General features: G+C 43.4%; 1 protein-coding gene across 1 annotated transcript in view; it reads left to right on the top strand.

Moving 5' to 3' along the window:
• Positions 1-319: 319 nt before the first annotated feature.
• The window catches only part of cacng2a (calcium channel, voltage-dependent, gamma subunit 2a), a gene marked incomplete at both ends in the record, with an annotated part of 135,352 nt that continues 114,184 nt past the window's right edge, over positions 320-21,487 (top strand). Inside the window, one exon of the mRNA XM_080511471.1 lies at positions 320-545. Within this exon, the coding sequence (XP_080367597.1) occupies positions 320-545 (226 nt within the window). The remainder of the gene's footprint in view (positions 546-21,487) is intronic.

Here is a 21,487-nt window from a genome sequence, read left to right as displayed (position 1 = left end):
GCTGCAGACCAGCTGAAGTGCTCTCCCTCCATTTTTAATCCCTTTTTTCTTCCTGCCGGGTGTAAAAAGTCCTAGAACAAACTGGGAGGAGGAACGTCACTGTCTCCTCGCCTCTCGCTTCAAAACACAAACCTCATCCTCCAGTTTCTCTGGTTCTGGTCCTCACCCAAACGCAACCATAAGGTTCCTACCACGTTCGCCACCTCCTTCCTCCCTCTCCTTCAACGCAGGTATATCCCGCTTTTTCAGCCTGATTTGGTCCCGCAAATTTTCAAATATTTACTTCCTATACATCAAGAGGAAAGGGGGTCCCCCTTTCATGGAATGCGGAAACATGGGTCTGTTCGACCGCGGAGTCCAGATGCTGCTGACCACGGTGGGAGCCTTCGCGGCCTTCAGCCTCATGACCATCGCGGTCGGTACGGACTACTGGTTGTACTCCCGCGGCGTCTGCAGGTCCAAGTCCATGAGCGAGAACGAGACCAGCAAGAAGAACGAGGAGGTGATGACCCACTCGGGCCTGTGGAGGACGTGCTGCTTGGAAGGTAAGAGGAGCAACGCAGGCTGTCCGAACGTCCACGGTGCTGTGCCACACATTTAAAAAGCTTGTTCTCTCTGTCTTTGGCATCAGATAGTTATCTCCTCTGCCCACTGCTTGTTGGACTCTGATTCTTTCAGTCTTCAAGACGTCTTTAGTGTCTTTTTGCCTGTGAAAGACCATCGGTTTGAAATTTTCTGAGCTCCGACTCCCAAAACCTGAAGGTCAGCAAACTGTGACTCCACAGCCACGTGGCTCTTTATTGGCTCTGAAAATTCTCGGTAGAATCATTTTTACACAATTAGGGACCTGGCCCGAAGGGCGAGGAGGCACTCTTGTATTTGGGGTGCTTGTTTGTACTCCTAAATTTACCCAAAACGGACCCCCTGAACAGGCTCAAAAACAAATCTGGCATGCTCATAAAGCCTGGCAAAGAATTTAATAAACTGTGAAAATGAGACCTCAGAAGTCTAAACTGTGCGATCAAGTTATCTTTTATTTTTCATTTGCATACCTGGCTTATTTTCAAACTCTCCATGATAAAATGGTTTAAAAATCTAAATTTGTTGGGTTTTTTTTTTTTTTTTTTTTTTAGAAAAACTAGATTTGGGTAAAATTGCTGAAAATCTACAAATTGTTAGTAGGAGGATTGACAAAAATAAAGCTAAATGTTTGCCAAGATAGGAGAAGATACAAGTCAAACAGTTAAAATGGCTCAAACAGTCAAACTAGCCGAATCATTTATAAAGGTCAAAATGATTAATTTAATTCAAAATTGTAGTTGTGAAACATCATGAATGTACATGCATAACTTTAGAAGCTGTCTGATATTTTTTCATGAATACATTTGGTGGAAAGTGATGTGAAAAACTGCACCTTTGGTAGGAAAGGTTGCCGACCCCTGATCTAAACATCTTCTGATCTGCAAAACCACATTACAACATGTGAAACACTTAGAAATTGTGAGACAAATTCACACTTTGGAACATTTTTTTTAACATATCATAAAAATATGGTTGTCGTATTGATATGAGGCCATCAGATGGAGCCACGTCCGGAGGCGACCCGAAGATGACCCGGAAGTCATAATGGGAGCGGGTAAATCCCACTGCGTTAGGCCCCGTTTACACGACAACGATTACGAGTGTATCCGCAAAACCTTCTTCACTTTGGGGGGGGGGGGGGTCTGTTTCCATGGCACCAGTGAGCAGATCCACTGTATCGTGAAGTTTTTAATCTGGCTCCCAAGGAAAGTTTCTTTCACGGTCTCTAATCCCTCCTGCAGAGACTGATGGAGGCGACGGAGCCTGTTACTGCACATGTGCATCTGTCCCCCCTCCCTTCCCCCTTCCATCACTTGGAAACAAACATGGTGACCCGCAGTGGTATTAGTCACGGTCAGTATTCCAATTACAAAATCAAGCATCAGCATCCTTCCATGGCCCGGCATACTAACTACATCGTTGTCTCTGTGTCCACTGCTGCAATGTAAACACACTCCCCTTTTTTAACGTATATGGGGTTGTCATGTAAACAGGGCCTTACAAAGTCGTGTTCTGCCCATTTTGTGGAGAGCATGTGAGCTCATTAATGCGGTTTTGTTGTTCATGTGATTGGTTTCTACAATGTTTGTTGTGTGTGTATGTATATATACATATTTTTTTATTTTTTTATTTATTTTTTAAACATTACTTTAAACAAATGAAAAACTGAAATGTGAGGAAAGTCTGTTGTTTGGTTCTGTGTTGGTTCTCTTCTCCGCTACCTGTGTAGTAATAACAGTTATGACTAATAACAAACATAAAGTTGACCATAGACAGTTGTGGAGCTGTTGTAATCGTATGCAAACAAGTGGCTCTGTACCCATAAATAGGATATGAAGGGGTCGTGACCTTTGACCTCCGCCAGCCGGTGCGACCTGCCCGTCGGCCCTGACCTGCGCGTCCCTTGACTCTGGTTCAGGTTGTCAGGCTTCCTGTCAGATGAGGGCGACTGTGTTTCACGCCGCTGTGGCCTCGTGACGCCGCCGAGCGTCTTCTCGGCCACAAGGTCCCAAACGTTCGACACGTCGGAGAACCGGCTGCTCAAAGAGGAATCTCTGTCATCAGGGGGAAGAGTTCAGGTTCACTGCTGGTTCAGTGATCATGTCTTCACAGGCAATGGGACGCCAACAAGCAGAAACATTTTGATTACATCTTATTTAACCTGTAGGAATTCTAACCTGATCAAATTGATCAGTTTTAGTTTAGGTTTTTTTTTTTTTAAAACAAAATATATTGAGCAGAGCTTTGAGTGCGAGAATGAGCTGAGTGAATGAGTGAAAATGCATATTTTTTTCTTTTTTCAGTATAGAAAAGTTTAACATTTCCACAGCAATGTTATTAAAATGAGGTCAATTTTCCACAGAAAGGGCAGAAATGACTGGGTGTCATGACACTCTGGAGGAAACACTGTTTTTACTGTCCGGCGACGGAGCACGTGTGGAACAAATAGTTAGTCTGGCCATGGTGAGAAGCAGCAGGGTTTAAGAAGCAGCAGGGTTTTCGAAAAGGTGCGTTTCCCCCCCGTTTCCATTGAGACGGAATGGGAACATTGTGAAAAATGTCCACCCTGGGGAGCCGTTTTCGAAAAGCTGCATTTTCACTGGCTCTTAGAGTTGCTGTGTAAACGGACACCCAAAACATGAGGGAAGTTTTCCGTTTTCATATCAAAACATCGTCAAAATATTTACTGTGGGATTGAGATTAGGATTTGGGACATTCAGTGTGGTTGAAGCTTCGTTTGAGGAGTTTGAGTCACATGGAGCCTAAAAGGAATCTGTAAGTGAGGAGAAGAAGCTCCCTCAGCTGACCTGGTGTGGATGGGTGAAGGACACGTGAATGAATGCTAATGCAGCGCTACAGTGATCACTTTAGAGCACATGGGATTAATCGTGGCTGGAGTGTAATTGTGATGGTGGCTGACCTTTAATCCCTGCCAGGCCTTCGTTAATTTGGCAAACAAAACTGAGCAAAGTCAAGAAAAGATGAAAACTCTGAGCTCCCCGTGTGCTGCTCTCACACCAACTCATCCTCTCACTCTCTCTCTCTTCACATTCCAGGATTTAAACAACAGGAAGTACAGTGTCATCTGTCATTCAGAAACCCTCCTCAGCCCAGAAGAGGGCGATAAATGGGGGTAAACTCAGAAAACAAGACCACTGCAGGGTCACACTAATTTCAGTCCTTCTTGAAATGAGTTCCTGCTCAGGAAATTGGGTCTTAAAAAAGCGAGTATATTTAATTATGGGTATTTCAAACATTTCAAACTGAATAAAACATTTCTTTTTTTAAATCGAGGAGAGGAAATTGAAAAAAAAAAAGAAAAAAGAGAAAGGAATGGGAGCGGATGCAGCTGCAGAGAGGCGCTGATGAGCTGGCTGCTTGTTCCAGCAGTTCAGAGAGGAGCAATATCAAGTTTAACATTTCAGATGTTAATGAGGCTTCAGTCTGCAGCTCTGCTCATGTTGTTCAAAGTGCCAGGCCGACGAGGACACGTACTCTCCAGGCCCGGACAGCGGCGGCGGTGGCGCCGGCAGCGGTGGCGCCGGCAGCGGCGGTGGCATGTTTCGCAGCTCAGGTCCACACATGGCAGAGTGTACGGCGGTTTGTGTTTGAGTCACCAGGAAGGGGGGAGGAAAACCTGCAAACAGGCAGGATGGGATTACCCACACAATGCCATGACCTGTGCTCCACTCGCCATCGTCAGAGGAGCCATAATCTCAGAGGAGCCATAATCTCAGAGAAACCATAATCCATTATCTCAGAGGAGACATAATCTCAGAGGAGCCATAATCTCAAAAGAGCTATAATCTCAAAGGAGCCATAATCTCAGAGGAGCCATAATCGCAGAGGAGCCAAAATCTCAAAGGAGCCGTAATCAATAATCTCAGAGGAGCTATAATCTCAAAGGAGCCATAATCTCAGAGAAGCCATAATCCATAATCTCAAAGGAGCCATAATCTCAGAGGAGCCATAATCTCAGAGGAGCCATAATCTCAGAGGAGACATAATCTCAGAGGAGACATAATCTCAAAGGAGCCATAATCTCAGAGGAGCCATAATCTCAGAGGAGCCATAATCTCAAAGGAGCCATAACCTCAGAGGAGCCATAATCTTAAAAGAGCCATAAATCCATAATCTCAGAGGAGCCATAATCTCAAAAGGGCCATAAATACATAATGTCAGAGGAGCTATAATATGAAAGGAGCCATAAATTAAAAGGAACCATAATCTCAATGGAGCTATAATCTCAGAGGAGCCATAATCTTGCTCCTCCGCTGCTGCATGCTTTGTGTTCACGCAGAAGAGGAATGCAGTTCTCCGCTCCGATATTGATCCACAACATTTACATTTAGTTTCACATCCAATCTGATCCAGATCCAATTTATCGCTTTCAACCTTTGAAGATAAATTCAGTAATTTTATCTGACATCCACATTATAGAGCATCTTCTTCTAACATCAGATTATAGAGCACCTTCCTCCTCTAACATCAGATTCTAGAGCGTTGTCCTCCTCCAACATCAGATTATAGAGCATCTTCCTCCTCTAACATCAGATTATAGAGCACCTTCCTCCTCTAACATCACATTATAGAGCATCTTCCCCTCTAACATCAGATTATAGAGCACCTTCCTCCTCAAACATCAGATTATAGAGCATCTTCCTCCTCTAACATCAGATTATAGAGCACCTTCCTCCTCTAACATCACATTATAGAGCATCTTCCCCCTCTAACATCAGATTATAGAGCATCTTCCCCCTCTAACATCAGATTATAGAGCACCTTCCCCCTCTAACATCAGATTATAAAGCACCTTCCCCCTATAACATCACAATATAGAGCATCTTCCCCCTCTATCATCAGATTATAGAGCACCTTCCCCCTCTAACATGAGATTATAAAGCACCTTCCCCCTATAACATCACATTATAGAGCACCTTCCCCCTCTAACATCAGATTATAAAGCACCTTCCTCCTCTAACATCAGATTATAAAGCACCTTCCCCCTATAACATCACATTATAGAGCATCTTCCCCCTCTATCATCAGATTATAGAGCACCTTCCCCCTCTAACATCAGATTATAAAGCACCTTCCCCCTATAACATCAGATTATAGAGCACCTTCCTCCTCTAACATCACATTATAGAGCGTTGTCCTCCTCTAACATCAGATTATAGAGCATTTTCCTCCTCTGACTTCAGATTATAGAGCACCTTCCCCCTCTAACATCAGATTATAACGCACCTTCCCCCTATAACATCACATTATAGAGCACCTTCCCCCTATAACATCAGATTATAGAGCACCTTCCTCCTCTAACATCAGATTATAGAGCATTTTCCTCCTCTGACTTCAGATTCTAGAGCGTTGTCCTCCTCTAACATCAGATTATAGAGCACCTTCCTCCTCTAACATCAAATTATAGAGCATCTTCCTCCTCTCACTTCAGATTATAGAGCATCTTCCTCCTCTAACATCAGATTATAGAGCATCTTCTGGCCCCTGCCTTTCATCCAGGGTCTGATCTGGATGGATAAGGCAGATGGAGCAGAGGTTCTGGTTGTTGTTGTTGTTGTTCTTCTTCTTTCTGCTTCGCGTAGCTGAGACTGTTTCGCAAAATGTTCTTTCCTGTTTTAACCACGGCTTCATTGCGGCCTCCCATGGCTCCCACCAATCACTGCAGATCGCAGTTCGCGTGTTGCTTCCTGCCGATGGTTTCTCCTGCAGAAGCGTGTGGGTGGGTCAATGTGGCGCACATTCATGCCTCTGAAAACACGTGTGGGAGTTTGTCGGCCATGCGCTCGTACATGTTTGAATGGCGGTGTTTGTGCCATGTGTACAGTGGCGAGGCAGGATGAGATGAAAGCAGATAGCGGAGTGCCGCGGCAGAGCAGGATTAGTTTCATAGTCCAATCAGATAAAGATTAGCCAGCTGGACCACATCAACCCAGGCCCTAAAGTGGCATTACACTGTCTTATGACACCGATCCATTGTACACCTAGCTGCATGGGCCGGATTACACTGGCAAGGCAAGAGCGTCCATACACACTTGTTGGAGCGCAAACTGAGGCCTTGTTCACACCAAAGAGTAAAAACTGTGTGGTGGCCTTTTGTTTACATGTAAATAGAAAAATATATTGCTCTCTAATAAACACCAGGAATATAACTAATATAATAAATGATAGTAATAATGATAAAAACTAAATATAGTATATAAATACTAATGGGAAATATTAGTGTTTGCATACATTACATTATTGATGTTTAACCTAAAACTATGTACATGGATACTGGAAAATCATTGCTGTACTGCATAAACTGTGTATATACTTGTACAGCTATAATATGTTGTGTATACATGTGTATTTGTACTATGTTGTGTATATTTGTGTAAATGAAATGTATTATTGTGTTTTTTTACGTTATCTATGAAGTTCAGAGTCGCATGAAGTTGCATGTCGACACTCAGGAGGTTTAATGTCACTGTACGAGACATTGTTGGCGTCATACATGTGTGACCTGTGTTTACAGTGACTGTTCTAAAATATGTTGCTCCTTCTTGATTGACACAATTCCCAGTCAGTATTTTCTTGTTTTGTATTCTAACACCACATCAACAAACATTTATCATTGAAGGAACAGGAAGTGATTCCTGCCATTCTTTGCTGTGTTATTTCCAGGATTCTGATTGGCTAGCATGGTGTTATCCTCCATGTTGTCATGCTCATCGTAGCTCTTAACCAAGTTTTTTATGCAGGATTGTGTAAATGAACTTTTTTTTTCTGGTGTGAACAGCGTTAGTTATAAAATTGTAGAGGTGGAATTATCAGGTTTTGCAATTAATTATCTAAACATGGCCTCGGGCCTCGCCTTAAGTTAAAAGACAATGTTTTTTCATTTTCATTTTCGTTTTAGAAAAGTTCCATGTCTAAACAGCAATGGGAGGAACACTGAAAATGACGTCGCAATTTTGGCCACTTGTTGGCACTGTTGTTAGTTTTAGTACTGAAGGCACACACACACACACATCAGAGAACAATGAACTCTACACATTAACAATAGGAGAACACAGGCATTCTAGTGGACAGATCACCAAGTTGGATTGTTATTATGGTGACTGTCAAAATAAAACCACCAAGTTGGATTGTTATTGTGGTGACTGTCAAAATAAAACCACCAAGTTTGATTGTTATCATGGTCCATCCATCCATCCATTTTCTACCACTTATCCGGGGCCGGGTCGCGGAGGCAGCAGTCTGAGCAGAGTTGCCCAGACTTCCCTCACCCCAGACTCTTCCTCCAGCTCTTCTGGTGGCACCCCAAGGAGTTCCCAGGCCATAGAGAGACATAGTCCCTCCAGCGTGTCCTGGGTCTGCCCCGAGGCCTCCTACCGGAGGGACATGCCCAGAACACCTCCCTGGGGAGGCGTCCGGGGGGCATCCGAAATAGATGCCCGAGCCACCTCAGCTGGCTTCTCTCGATGTGGAGGAGCAGCGGCTCTACTCCGAGCTCCTCCCTGGTGACTGAGCTCCTCACCCTATCTCTAAGGGTGACTGAGCTCCTCACCCCTATCTCTAAGGGTGACTGAGCTCCTCACCCTATCTCTAAGGGTGACTGAGCTCCTCACCCTATCTCTAAGGGTGACTGAGCTCCTCCCCCTATCTCTAAGGGTGACTGAGCTCCTCACCCTATCTCTGAGGGTGACTGAGCTCCTCACCCTATCTCTAAGGGTGACTGAGCTCCTCACCCTATCTCTAAGGGTGACTGAGCTCCTCCCCCTATCTCTAAGGGTGACTGAGCTCCTCACCCTATCTCTAAGGGTGGCTGAGCTCCTCACCCTATCTCTAAGGGTGACTGAGCTCCTCACCCTATCTCTAAGGGTGACTGAGCTCCTCACCCTATCTCTAAGGGTGACTGAGCTCCTCACCCTATCTCTAAGGGTGACTGAGCTCCTCCCCCTATCTCTAAGGGTGACTGAGCTCCTCACCCTATCTCTAAGGGTGACTGAGCTCCTCACCCTATCTCTAAGAGTGACTGAGCTCCTCACCCTATCTCTAAGGGTGACTGAGCTCCTCACCCTATCTCTAAGGGTGACTGAGCTCCTCACCCTATCTCTAAGGGTACGCCCAGCCACCCTACGGAGGAAGCTCATTTCAGCCGCTTGTATCCGGGATCTGGTTCTTTCGGTCATGACCCATAGTTCATGACCATAGGTGAGGGGAGGAACGAAGATCGACCGGTAAATCAAGAGCTTCGTCTTTTGGCTCAGCTCCTTCTTCACCACGACGGACCGATACAACGTCTGCATAACTGCAGACGCTGCACCGATTTGCCTTTCCATCTCACGCTGCATCTTCCCCCCACTCGTGAACAAGACCCCAAGATACTTGAACTCCTCCACTTGGGACAAGGGTACTCCACCGACCTGGAGGGGGCAAGCCACCTTTTTCCGGTCGAGAACCATGGCCTCGGATTTAGAGGTGCTGATCCCCAGCCCAGCTGCTTCACACTCGGCTGTGAACCGTGTCAGTGCACGCTGGAGATCCAGGTTTGATGAAGCGAGCAGAAACACATCTTCTGCAAAAAGCAGAGATGAGATCCTGTGGTCCCCAAACCGGACCCCCTCCGGCCCCTGGCTGGGCCTAGAGATTCTGTCCATATATGTGATGAACAGAACCGGTGACAATGGACAGCCATGCCGGAGGCCAACGTGCACTGGGAACAGGTCCGACTTACTGATAGCAATGCGAACCAAACTCCTGCTCCGGGAATACAAAGACCGAACAGCCTTTAACAAAGGGCCCTGGACTCCATACTCCCGGAGCACCCCCCACAGGACATCCCGAGCCTTCTCCAGATCCACAAAACACATGTGGATTGGTTGGGCAAACTCCCCTGAACCCTTGAGCTCCTGGTGGAGAGTATAGAGCTGGTCCAGTGTTCCACGACCAGGACGAAAACCACATTGTTCCTCTTGGATCCGAGGTTTGGCTAACGACCAGATCCTCCTCCCCAGTACCCTGGAATAGACTTTCCCGGGGAGGCTGAGGAGTGTGATCCCTCTGCAGTTGGAACACACCCTCCGATCCCCCTTCTTAAAAAGAGGGACCAACATCCCGGTCTGCCAGTCCAGAGGTACTGTCCCCGTCCGCCACGCGATGTTGCAGAGACGAGTCAGTCACGACAGTCCCTGCACATCCAGAGACTTGGGTAATGGACGAGTCCACCTCTGAGAACCCAGCCTCTGCTTCCTCAACGGAAGATGGGATGGTGGGGTTGAGGAGGTCCTCGAAGTATTCCTTCCACCGCCCAACGACATCCCCATTTGAGGTCAACAGCTCCCCACTTCCACTGTAAACAGTGTTATCATGGTGACTGTCAAAATAAAAGTACCAAGTCCAGGAGAATATGAACTGGGAGTCATGACACCACGGCAGAAACATTGTTCTGATTGGCTCTACTGAGCATGTGCAGAAGAACTACATCCACATGAGCCCAAACAATATGGGTACGGAATGTCCCTCCTTTCTCCTTACCTACTGACTTTCACTTAACCCCCTGGATGACATCACGGGGTTAAGGAAAGACGTTAGAAGGTTCCTAAAGTAGTCAGTGAAAAGCGTTCACGTTGGTGTGGCAGCCGGTCCGCACTTTCACTTAGTGACATCATAATAATGTGACTGCGGCGCAAGTTAGTGTCATGCGCCGTGGTGGGGAAATAACTACAATTTTCCAAAAATGGATGACAAAAAGCACATTTCTACCACTTTCCCCTGTGCGTCTAATGCTGATATCAACTCAAATATTTCAAGGTTTGAAATGAACTCAAAAGAAAAGAGGCTGCCAGGCTACAACATCCATAACATTCATAGTTGGGATCTGGGTTAAGATGATTTGAAGTTGTTCAATGCAGATTATTGCTGTGGTAAGTTACTTACATGATCTGCGTCCTTTTTCCGCCATCGTCATATTCCGTAAACATTTCGGATGAGTGGGTCCCTTTTAATGTTTGTCGCCGCAAGGAATTGTAGGGCAGCATGTCTCGCCTCCTTTGTGAAAGAATGCATTGGTGCTATCCTATGCTAAAGGAGGCTCTAAAGGAAGCAACAAGCCTCCTTTTCTTTGCTTCTTGAGAATTCAGACAGTCCTTATCATGGCCGCTACACAAAACACTTCCAGGGTTAAGTGAAAGTCGATAGATAAGGAGTTAGGAGGGACATTTCAGACGTACCTGTACAGAAGTTTCCCATCAACACAGGAAAACATTGGCGTCCAAGCAAAACCATGAAAACAACCAAAAATGATGTAGTACATATGCCAGTCCTATAGGTGGTGTTATAATGCTGCCGTAGAAATACGCTAAAAACAGAGAAGACGACACAAAGCATGAGAGAATGGAAAAATGAAGAAATCCAGCATATGTCCATATTAAAGCAACAATCATTAGCAGCTTCTGCAGCACCGTCTGCAGCAGATAGTCCGCCATGTTGTTGTTATTAAGTGACATCACAGAGATGGAGGTGGGGTTATAGGTAAAGAGGTGGGGCCATGACCTCATCATTCTCAGCTAATTACCCATCCACATGTCAAAGGAGGCAGTGTATTCAATCCCGTTAAAAAAAAAACAGGGTCCTAAAATGCCGTGTCCCATCCCAGGGCAGCTGTGGTTACCTACGTCGTTCACCACTGTTGGGACCATTATGTCCTTATATGGATCACTATTTATGTTTGGTTGGCTATCGATAATGATTAATAATTATCAAAGATAGTTATTAATAATGTTAATTTAATCTGATCTGTATCAGAACCTCGGAGCTCCACCTGTCGTAACAGGAAATGATAGACAATTCAGTTCTATCAGTCTCATAAGATATACTAAACAGTTAATCAGGAATTTGAATTAATAGTTAAATTAATTACAATTACCAGAATTAACAGTAAAGATTGAAGGATTTTGGAGTTCTTAACACAGAAGAGGTCGACATTTCATTCACCTTTGTGCTCATTAATAAAACAGCAAGTATGATTCCAAAAATATATTTATTAACAATGAAAACGAATAAAACACAGATTCTAACTACCTATATACAGCTGGGTGTGTGTGTGTGTGTGTGTGTGGAGAGAGAAAGAGAGAGAGAGAGTTGGAGGGAGTGTGTGTGTGTGACGTGTGATGGAACTACAAAACAAGATGGCGGATCACAAGAAACTACATTCCAAATGGAGGTTGTCAGAGAACAGGAGGTCTGTCCTGGGTCTCCACCATGTGCTGATAGCAATGGAACATGGAAGCTAGTCTTTAGCATCTGCTTCCTGTGTGTCTCTGCTAAAGGACCATTTCTAGAATGACTTGATGTGAATGAGACTTGTTTTGTAAAACGTCAGGAGTCGTCAGATGGTGTTCGGTTACTGTGTGATGTTGTCTTTGATGTGATATGTGTAGGATTGTGAGTTAACTAGTTAGTAAAGTAAAGATTAGCATGCAGACCCTGTGTCTGTGGCAGAGCTAACGTTGGTTTACAGGTTGATAACTGCTCCTAATATCATTATCTATAGAACTCAATCACTGTAACAGAATCAACACATCTTCATAAAGTTAAACAGTTCTATGCATAGCATCAGGTTTAACTAATCTCAGGTAAAGCCCAGTTGTTGTTCCCACTTCTTGAAGGAGTTCAGTTGTTGTCCTGCTGGAGGGAAGCTGGTGTCTTCTCCTGTAGTTAGCACCTCCTGCTAACTGTGGTTGCTGGTTCTGCAGGCTGAGGAGAAGAAGATGAAGTTGATGTTTCAGGAGTCCTTCTTTGCAGCTCCTGGTTGTTCCTTTTGTCCAGACTGAGGAGCTGGTCGCTCAGGTCTGTGATGGTTTTCCTGCTGGTTGAGGAAAACACAAAGAAGTTCTGTGAGGCGTCGTTTCCCTGGTCCGTCCTGGAGGAACTGGTTGGTTTTCCTTGATTGATGGGAGATCAGACTCTGGATGCTGGTCTCTGGATCAGGGGAAGGTCTGACCCTCGTGGTCAGGTCAGCAGATGAGTTAAGGAGTGGAGGCCTCTGGTTGCCGGCCTCTCGTGTTAGCTGTGTGCTAACGCTGGATGAGCAACCCACCTCCTTGGAGTTTGCTTTGCAAGAGTCTTCGCGCGTGGAGGCTGGCTGAAGCCTTTTGTTCCACGTGTGACTTCAGAGGTGTCAAAGCCTGAGAGCTTCAACCAATCAGTAACTGGCTGATTGCATGGGGGGAGAGTCTTGTGAGCAGAAAGGGGGGGGGAGGAAGGTCTTGGAGAATGTCCCCCCCCTCCCCATTCTAGATGTGAAAGGCCATCACATTCCTGGGTCAGAATTCATGTCATGACTGCGTCTCATGACAAATGAATATTGTCTCTCCCCAGAAATGAACAAACTTTCTGTGGTCCTGCAGATCCCAACACCAACATCCAGTATGGAGGGATGGAATAATGCAATGCAGAGTGTCTTTGAGTGTCCTGAAAAGCGCTGTATAAAACATATGCATTATTTTAGATGCTCTATAATCTGGACGTTAGAGGAGGAAGATGCTCTATAATCTGACATTGGAGGAGGAAGATGCTCTATAATCTGGTTGTTAGAGGAGGAAGATGCTCTATAATCTGACATTGGAGGAGGACGATGCTCTATAATCTGGACGTTAGAGGAGGAAGATGCTCTATAATCTGGACGTTAGAGGAGGAAGATGCTCTATAATCTGATTGTTAGATGAGGAAGATGCTCTATAATCTGACATTGGAGGAGGAAGATGCTCTATAACCTGGACGTTAGAGGAGGACGATGCTCTATAATCTGACATTGGAGGAGGGAGATGCTCTATAATCTGATGTTAGAGGAGGACGATGCTCTATAATCTGACATTGGAGGAGGAAGATGCTCTATAATCTGGACGTTAGAGGAGGACGATGCTCTATAATCTGACATTGGAGGAGGAAGATGCTCTATAATCTGATGTTAGAGGAGGGAGATGCTCTATAATCTGATGTTAGAGGGGGAAGATGCTCTTTAATCTGATGTTAGAGGAGGAAGATCCTCTATAATCTGATGTTAGAGGAGGAAAATGCTCCATAATCTGATGTTCGAGGAAGAAGCTCTATAATCTGATGTTAGAGGAAGATGCTCTATAATCTGATGTTAGAGGAGGAAGATGCTCTTTAATCTGATGTTAGAGGAAGATGCTCTATAATCTGATGTTAGAGGAGGAAGATACTCTATAATCTGATGTTAGAGGAAGATGCTCTATAATCTGATGTTAGAGGAGGAAAATGCTCTATAATCTGATGTTCGAGGAAGAAGCTCTATAATCTGATGTTAGAGGAAGATGCTCTATAATCTGATGTTAGAGGAGGAAGATGCTCTTTAATCTGATGTTAGAGGAGGAAAATGCTCTATAATCTGATGTTTGAGGAAGATGCTCTATAATCTGATGTTAGAGGAGGAAGATACTCTATAATCTGATGTTAGAGGAAGATGCTCTATAATCTGATGTTAGAGGAGGAAGATGATCTTTAATCTGATGTTAGAGGAAGAAAATCCTCTATAATCTGATGTTAGAGGAGGAAAATGCTCTATAATCGGATGTTTGAGGAAGATGCTCTATAATCTGATGTTAGAGGAGGAAGATACTCTATAATCTGATGTTAGAGGAAGATGCTCTATAATCTGATGTTAGAGGAGGAAGATGCTCTATAATCTGATGATAGATGAGGAAGATGCTCTATAATCTGATGATAGAGGAAGATGCTCTATAATCTGATGTTAGAGGAGGAAGGTGCTCTATAATCTGATGATAGAGGAAGATGCTCTATAATCTGATGTTAGAGGAGGAAGATACTCTATAATCTGATGTTAGAGGAAGATGCTCTATAATCTGATGTTAGAGGAGGAAGATGCTCTATAATCTGATGATAGAGGAAGATGCTCTATAATCTGATGATAGATGAAGATGCTCTATAATCTGATGTTAGAGGAGGAAGATGCTCTATAATCTGATGTTAGAGGAGGAAGATGCTCTATAATCTGATGTTAGAGGAGGAAGGTGCTCTATAATCTGATGTTAGAGGAGGAAGGTGCTCTATAATCTGATGTTAGAGGAGGAAGATGCTCTATAATCTGATGTTAGAGGAGGAAGGTGCTCTATAATCTGATGTTAGAGGAGGAAGGTGCTCTATAATCTGATGTTAGAGGAGGAAGATGCTCTATAATGTGATGTTAGAGGAGGAATATGCTCTATAATCTGATGTTAGAGGAGGAAGGTGCTCTATAATCTGATGTTAGAGGAGGAAGATGCTCTATAATCTGATGTTAGAGGAGGAAGATGCTCTATAATCTGATGTTAGAGGAGGAATATGCTCTATAATCTGATGTTAGAGGAGGAAGATGCTCTATAATCTGATGTTAGAGGGGGAAGATGCTCTATAATGTGATGTTAGAGGAGGAAGATGCTCTATAATCTGATGATAGAGGAAGATGCTCTATAATCTGATGATAGAGGAAGATGCTCTATAATCTGATGTTAGAGGAGGAAGGTGCTCTATAATCTGATGTTAGAGGAGGAAGGTGCTCTATAATCTGATGTTAGAGGAGGAAGGTGCTCTATAATCTGATGTTAGAGGAGGAAGGTGCTCTATAATCTGATGATAGAGGGAGATGCTCTATAATCTGATGTTAGAGGAGGAAGGTGCTCTATAATCTGATGTTAGAGGAGGAAGATGCTCTATAATCTGATGTTAGAGGAGGAATATGCTCTATAATCTGATGTTAGAGGAGGAAGGTTCTCTATAATCTGATGTTAGAGGAGGAAGATGCTCTATAATCTGATGTTAGAGGAGGAAGATGCTCTATAATCTGATGTTAGAGGAAGATGCTCTATAATCTGATGTTAGAGGAGGAAGATGCTCTATAATCTGATGATAGAGGAAGATGCTCTATAATCTGATGTTAGAGGAGGAAGATACTCTATAATCTGATGTTAGAGGAAGATGCTCTATAATCTGATGTTAGAGGAGGAAGATGCTCTATAATCTGATGATAGAGGAAGATGCTCTATAATCTGATGTTAGAGGAAGATGCTCTATAATCTGATGATAGAGGAAGATGCTCTATAATCTGATGTTAGAGGAGGAAGATGCTCTATAATCTGATGTTAGAGGAGGAAGATGCTCTATAATCTGATGTTAGAGGAGGAAGGTGCTCTATAATCTGATGTTAGAGGAGGAAGGTGCTCTATAATCTGATGTTAGAGGAGGAAGATGCTCTATAATCTGATGTTAGAGGAGGAAGGTGCTCTATAATCTGATGTTAGAGGAGGAAGGTGCTCTATAATCTGATGTTAGAGGAGGAAGATGCTCTATAATCTGATGTTAGAGGAGGAATATGCTCTATAATCTGATGTTAGAGGAGGAAGGTGCTCTATAATCTGATGTTAGAGGAGGAAGATGCTCTATAATCTGATGTTAGAGGAGGAAGATGCTCTATAATCTGATGTTAGAGGAGGAAGATGCTCTATAATCTGATGTTAGAGGAGGAAGATGCTCTATAATCTGATGTTAGAGGGGGAAGATGCTCTATAATGTGATGTTAGAGGAGGAAGATGCTCTATAATCTGATGATAGAGGAAGATGCTCTATAATCTGATGTTAGAGGAGGAAGGTGCTCTATAATCTGATGATAGAGGAAGATGCTCTATAATCTGATGTTAGAGGAGGAAGGTGCTCTATAATCTGATGTTAGAGGAGGAAGGTGCTCTATAATCTGATGTTAGAGGAGGAAGGTGCTCTATAATCTGATGTTAGAGGAGGAAGGTGCTCTATAATCTGATGATAGAGGAAGATGCTCTATAATCTGATGTTAGAGGAGGAAGATGCTCTATAATCTGATGTTAGAGGAGGAATATGCTCTATAATCTGATGTTAGAGGAGGAAGGTGCTCTATAATCTGATGTTAGAGGAGGAAGATGCTCTATAATCTGATGTTAGAGGAGGAAGATGCTCTATAATCTGATGTTAGAGGAAGATGCTCTATAATCTGATGTTAGAGGAGGAAGATGCTCTATAATCTGATGTTAGAGGGGGAGGATGCTCTATAATGTGATGTTAGAGGAGGAAGATGCTCTATAATCTGATGATAGAGGAAGATGCTCTATAATCTGATGTTAGAGGAGGAAGGTGCTCTATAATCTGATGATAGAGGAAGATGCTCTATAATCTGATGTTAGAGGAGGAAGGTGCTCTATAATCTGATGTTAGAGGAGGAAGGTGCTCTATAATCTGATGTTAGAGGAGGAAGGTGCTCTATAATCTGATGTTAGAGGAGGAAGGTGCTCTATAATCTGATGATAGAGGAAGATGCTCTATAATCTGATGTTAGAGGAGGAAGGTGCTCTATAATCTGATGTTAGAGGAGGAAGGTGCTCTATAATCTGATGTTAGAGGAGGAAGGTGCTCTATAATCTGATGTTAGAGGAGGAAGGTGCTCTGTCTATCTGCCATTCTTCACATAATGTAGTAATTGATGTAGGAGGAAATATCTGGAATTCAAACATACCACTTAAGTTAAAAACACAGTTTTCTTGAATACAGCGATGTTAGTCAATCACTGGCTGAATGAAAAACACCCACCCTGTTTTGGTGCGAGACGTGTCCGTCATGTCCTCCCGCTCAGAATCTCATTCCTGATCCCTGGAATCCAATTTGGAGATTTATGACCAACCCCCCCCCCCCCCCCCCCCCCCTTAGAGCACAAAGCACTAACAAGTGGACACGCGTCAACGCTAAGGAGCAATATAGTCACTACATCATTATCCACTCTGACCCCTCACACCTCGTCATCCCGGCAGCCAGCTGTGTGTGTGTGTGTGTGAGTGTGTGTGCGTGTGCGTGTGCGTGTGCGTGCACCAGACTTGATTTACTCATGTTATTTTTAGAGGCAGCCATCCTGTTGGGTGGGGTCTATCTTCATCCAACATGACCAGAGAACAAATCAATACAAAACATACCCAGGGCCAAGCTTTGTGTAAGTAAGTAAGCACACACACACACACACACACACGCACGAACACACACACACACACACACTGCCTGCTCCGAACTCAAACTATTTACATTTAACGGAGGACAAATTGCAGCCCAGAGGATGGATATTAAAGCTGAAGCATCGCCGCTTGTACAGCGGCTCCTTCCACATGCTGTAGACCAGTGGTTCCCAACCTTTTTTGACCAGTGTACCCCTTGAGCTGGTTTCCATGTGAAAAGTACCCCCTCTCTCGTGTGTGATTATTCGCCTTAATGTGTACTTATATTTAACCCTTTGTCTTTCTATCCAACTGCTCATTTAAATAAAACAATTATTGTGAGTGTAAAAACATACCTTTTAATGAGACACTTGTGCTTGCTTGTCTTTCATAAGTCTTTCATAATTCCTTTTTTCACTGGGCTCCCCTGTGCCTGCGTCCGAGGCGACGGTAGCAGTAGCGGTAGCTGGACGTTTACTCCTGCCTAGCCATGCATCCATGTTTACAGTCGGTATGCAGCTAGAGTTAGCTAGCTTCGCGAATCGTGCGCGCCCGCAGCAAGAACGTGAACCTTTTTTTTTTTTTTTTTTAAAGCGCGCCACTTTATAGTCTTTTCATTTTATGTGCATTGTAGTGTTACAATCGCTGTGGATGAACTGCTACTCATGGAAAATAAACGTATGGCCTTACTAAAATTCATGATATAATACAATATAATATAGTATAATTATTTTTTTTTGTGTGTGTGGATACTGTAGGCTAATTTATAATCTTTCTGCGTACCCCCTGCAATACCCTCACGTACCCCTAGGGGTCCGTGTACCCCCGGTTGGGAATCACTGCTGTAGAGGGTAGAGCAACCCCGTAGGTCATCCAGGCCCACAGATAACAGTCATTAACCGGATGAGCAGTTTGTCACTGCCAGAGGAGCCAACTCAACCCCTGTGCTCATCCCACAAATGCAGGACCATTTTAAGGGGAATAAGTAGGATTGGGGGGGGTGGGGATTGGGATCAGGGGTGGGGGGGGGTACATTAGGGCTTAACAGAGAAACACAAAGACCTATCTCCACTCTGCCTCACACCCTCTGACCTACAGGAAGGAGAGTGAACCCAATCGTTGCTCAGCCTGATAAGGAGGTGAAATCTTATGAACGGACATTGTTTCATGAGGACTATATAATTAGTACTGCCAAATTACGTTTTTAATTTTAAATAGTTTGATATAAAATACTTTCTTGTCAATATATTTTTAGAGTTTAAGTTTTCTCTGTTTTTAACATCACATGAACTTCCCCTATTGGCTTGAATAGCTGATATTTTGCGAACAATGTCACGCGAGTGAAAGAAAAGGCAGTTTGAGACTCATCGGGGGACGCTATACCGTGTATTGATTGGACAGTGTGGCCTTCAAGTCCTCCTCCTGCCCCATTTGTGTCTGGCATGTCAATCATGATTAATCATAACCAGTTTATTCAGACGTCCTAAAAGACCACATCTATCCTCCTGCTCATGACGCTTCTGATGCTGTCTTTGTTTCTCGCATATACAAAAGATTTAGTGTTTTGTTTTTTTATCCCTAGTGTTTTTTTTTATGAAAGCAGCTTAATGGCTGACGATGAAGCCAGTAATCGACTTACCTTCTCTGTTTTCCAGACCTTCAGTCAGTTGGAGTGGGAACTTAGAGTGGATTCCAGTTGTTTCATTCCAGTTGTTTCAGTGCGGAGACGGTCTGTGGTGGTGAAGTGGCGAGCCTCACAGCCTCCGTCTTTCAATTTGTCACAATCACAAAAAATCAATTTGAGCAGATTAATGACTGTCTGTCTGTTTATACGACAACGGTGCGATACACTGAAAGCACAACTTCTTGAAAATGGCTCCAAAGGTAGAACTTTTCAAAAACACTCAACTCCATTTCCATGTAAACGGGGAAAACTATTTTTATGAATCACTTCTACTGTGCATGTGCACCACGTAATAACTATAGTAACTGTAGTTCTGCACATGCTCAGGAGAGCCAATAAGAACAACGTTTCCTTCATGGTGTCTTTTTACCAAGTCCAGATTCTCCTGGACTCGGTACTTTTATTTTCAATGTAATAACTGTAATAACAGGGCCTTCATTTGTGTGACTTTTTCATCCCCCCCCCACACACACACACACACACACACACACACATAGACACACACACAACCCTGGTTTTAATGAAGTGATGGATGATCATTATGCAATTTTTTAAGACATTTCTTCAGATTTTAACTACATACTTGAACGCTTGAACACGGATAGTAATGGCTGAGACGCGAGGGAAGTAGATTTAAATTATTTTGTTATCGTGGTAGGTTTCAGGCTTTTTTAAAAAGATGCTGTTTTTTACGTACCATCATCATTATATTTAATGTCTATTATTTCCACTGTCCCAAAAGTGTGGAAAGAGGGTTGAGGATTTCACTATCAGATTTTTCAGTTCCACAAAAGGTTAAAAATAATTTCTCTGTTTCCCAAATTTATGTTGCCCTTTTCAAAAATGTAAAACTTCCATGTGTTGAACGGGCCGTCGATCTCCAGCGAGTTTGCACTCTGATTACACACAATTGATCCTCCCACAATGAAAGTGTAATTACCAGCAGGCCGATCACTGCCTCCATCGCGGCAGAGCCGCACAGAAAGAAAGCACAGCAATCGGCTCTCTGAGTCATTGGTGATGTCTGCGGCATGCTTCATTTGCAATCTATTACCGTGTATTTGCTTTGTGTCAGAACACAGCCCAAATACACTGCATCATCTCGGAGTGGAGGGAAGGAAGGAGGAAGGAGGCGTGTGAGTCTGTATGTCACTTCCTGCTGGGAGTGCCGACGCCGACGCATCGACGGTAATAAGGATAGTCGCGACTGTGTTGTGGCTGCACAGCATGAATTAACCTCGTAAAACACTCCTTTCATTCTGTATTTGTTCTAAAACTAATTTTAATCCGGAAATTAGACAAGTTGTTTTCTACAGGTTGATAAATCAATGAAAGATTTGAGCTGCAGGGTTAAAAAAAAAGCAACATGTTGCTGTGATACGTTTAACAGCAATGCCAGTTGACCCAGAAGCAAATTTTTTTGTCTATTCATTTATTTATTGGTTTGTTTTAGTGCTGTCAATCAATTAAAAACATTTTGTAGTTAATTGCACAATTTTCTGTAATTGATTGCAATTAATTGCATTGTTTTTCTACTAAAAACTGAAGCTTGTGATGGATTCAAGGAAAACAACTGAATTAATGTCCACTCACACAGAGACTATATTTAAATTCTAATTTAACGTCCTTTTAGAGACAGAGAGGGAGAAAGAGAGAGAGAGAGAGACAACACACACACACACACACACACACACACACACACACACACACACACACACACACACACACACGCTATAAATTAATATTTTACCAGTATTTCCTCCAGCTTTACCAGTATGGTGGCTGTTGGTGAGCCTGCTGTTTTGCTACAGAATTACTTCTGTGGTCGTTAAATTCAGCTTTTCAAAGTAAAGCAAATTACTTTATTTTTCTCAATCAGCCGTCAGGTAACATTTTAAAGTGAAACTTTCTGCCTTAATATTGTTCCACTGATATTGTTCTGCTCTGTCATCATGGTTCTGCATCCAGAGATGACGCACATGCTGCTCCGGGAATGGAGTAAAGAAATAAATTAAAAAAACAGAAGTAAACAGAACTGCGTGAATAACGTTAAAAATGTTTTAATGAGTTAAATGTTTCAAAACAAAGTTGTTTTTGACAACACCAGTTTGTGTGTATTGTGCCAACTTTTTGCAAAAACTACTCACCCAAATTTCATGAAATCTTCAGGGATGATTTGTCATCTCCAAGG

Source organism: Blennius ocellaris (assembly GCF_963422515.1).
Source record: "Blennius ocellaris genome assembly, chromosome: 16".
NCBI lineage: Eukaryota > Metazoa > Chordata > Actinopteri > Blenniiformes > Blenniidae > Blennius > Blennius ocellaris.
This window is presented reverse-complemented; position numbering and strand designations above follow the sequence as displayed.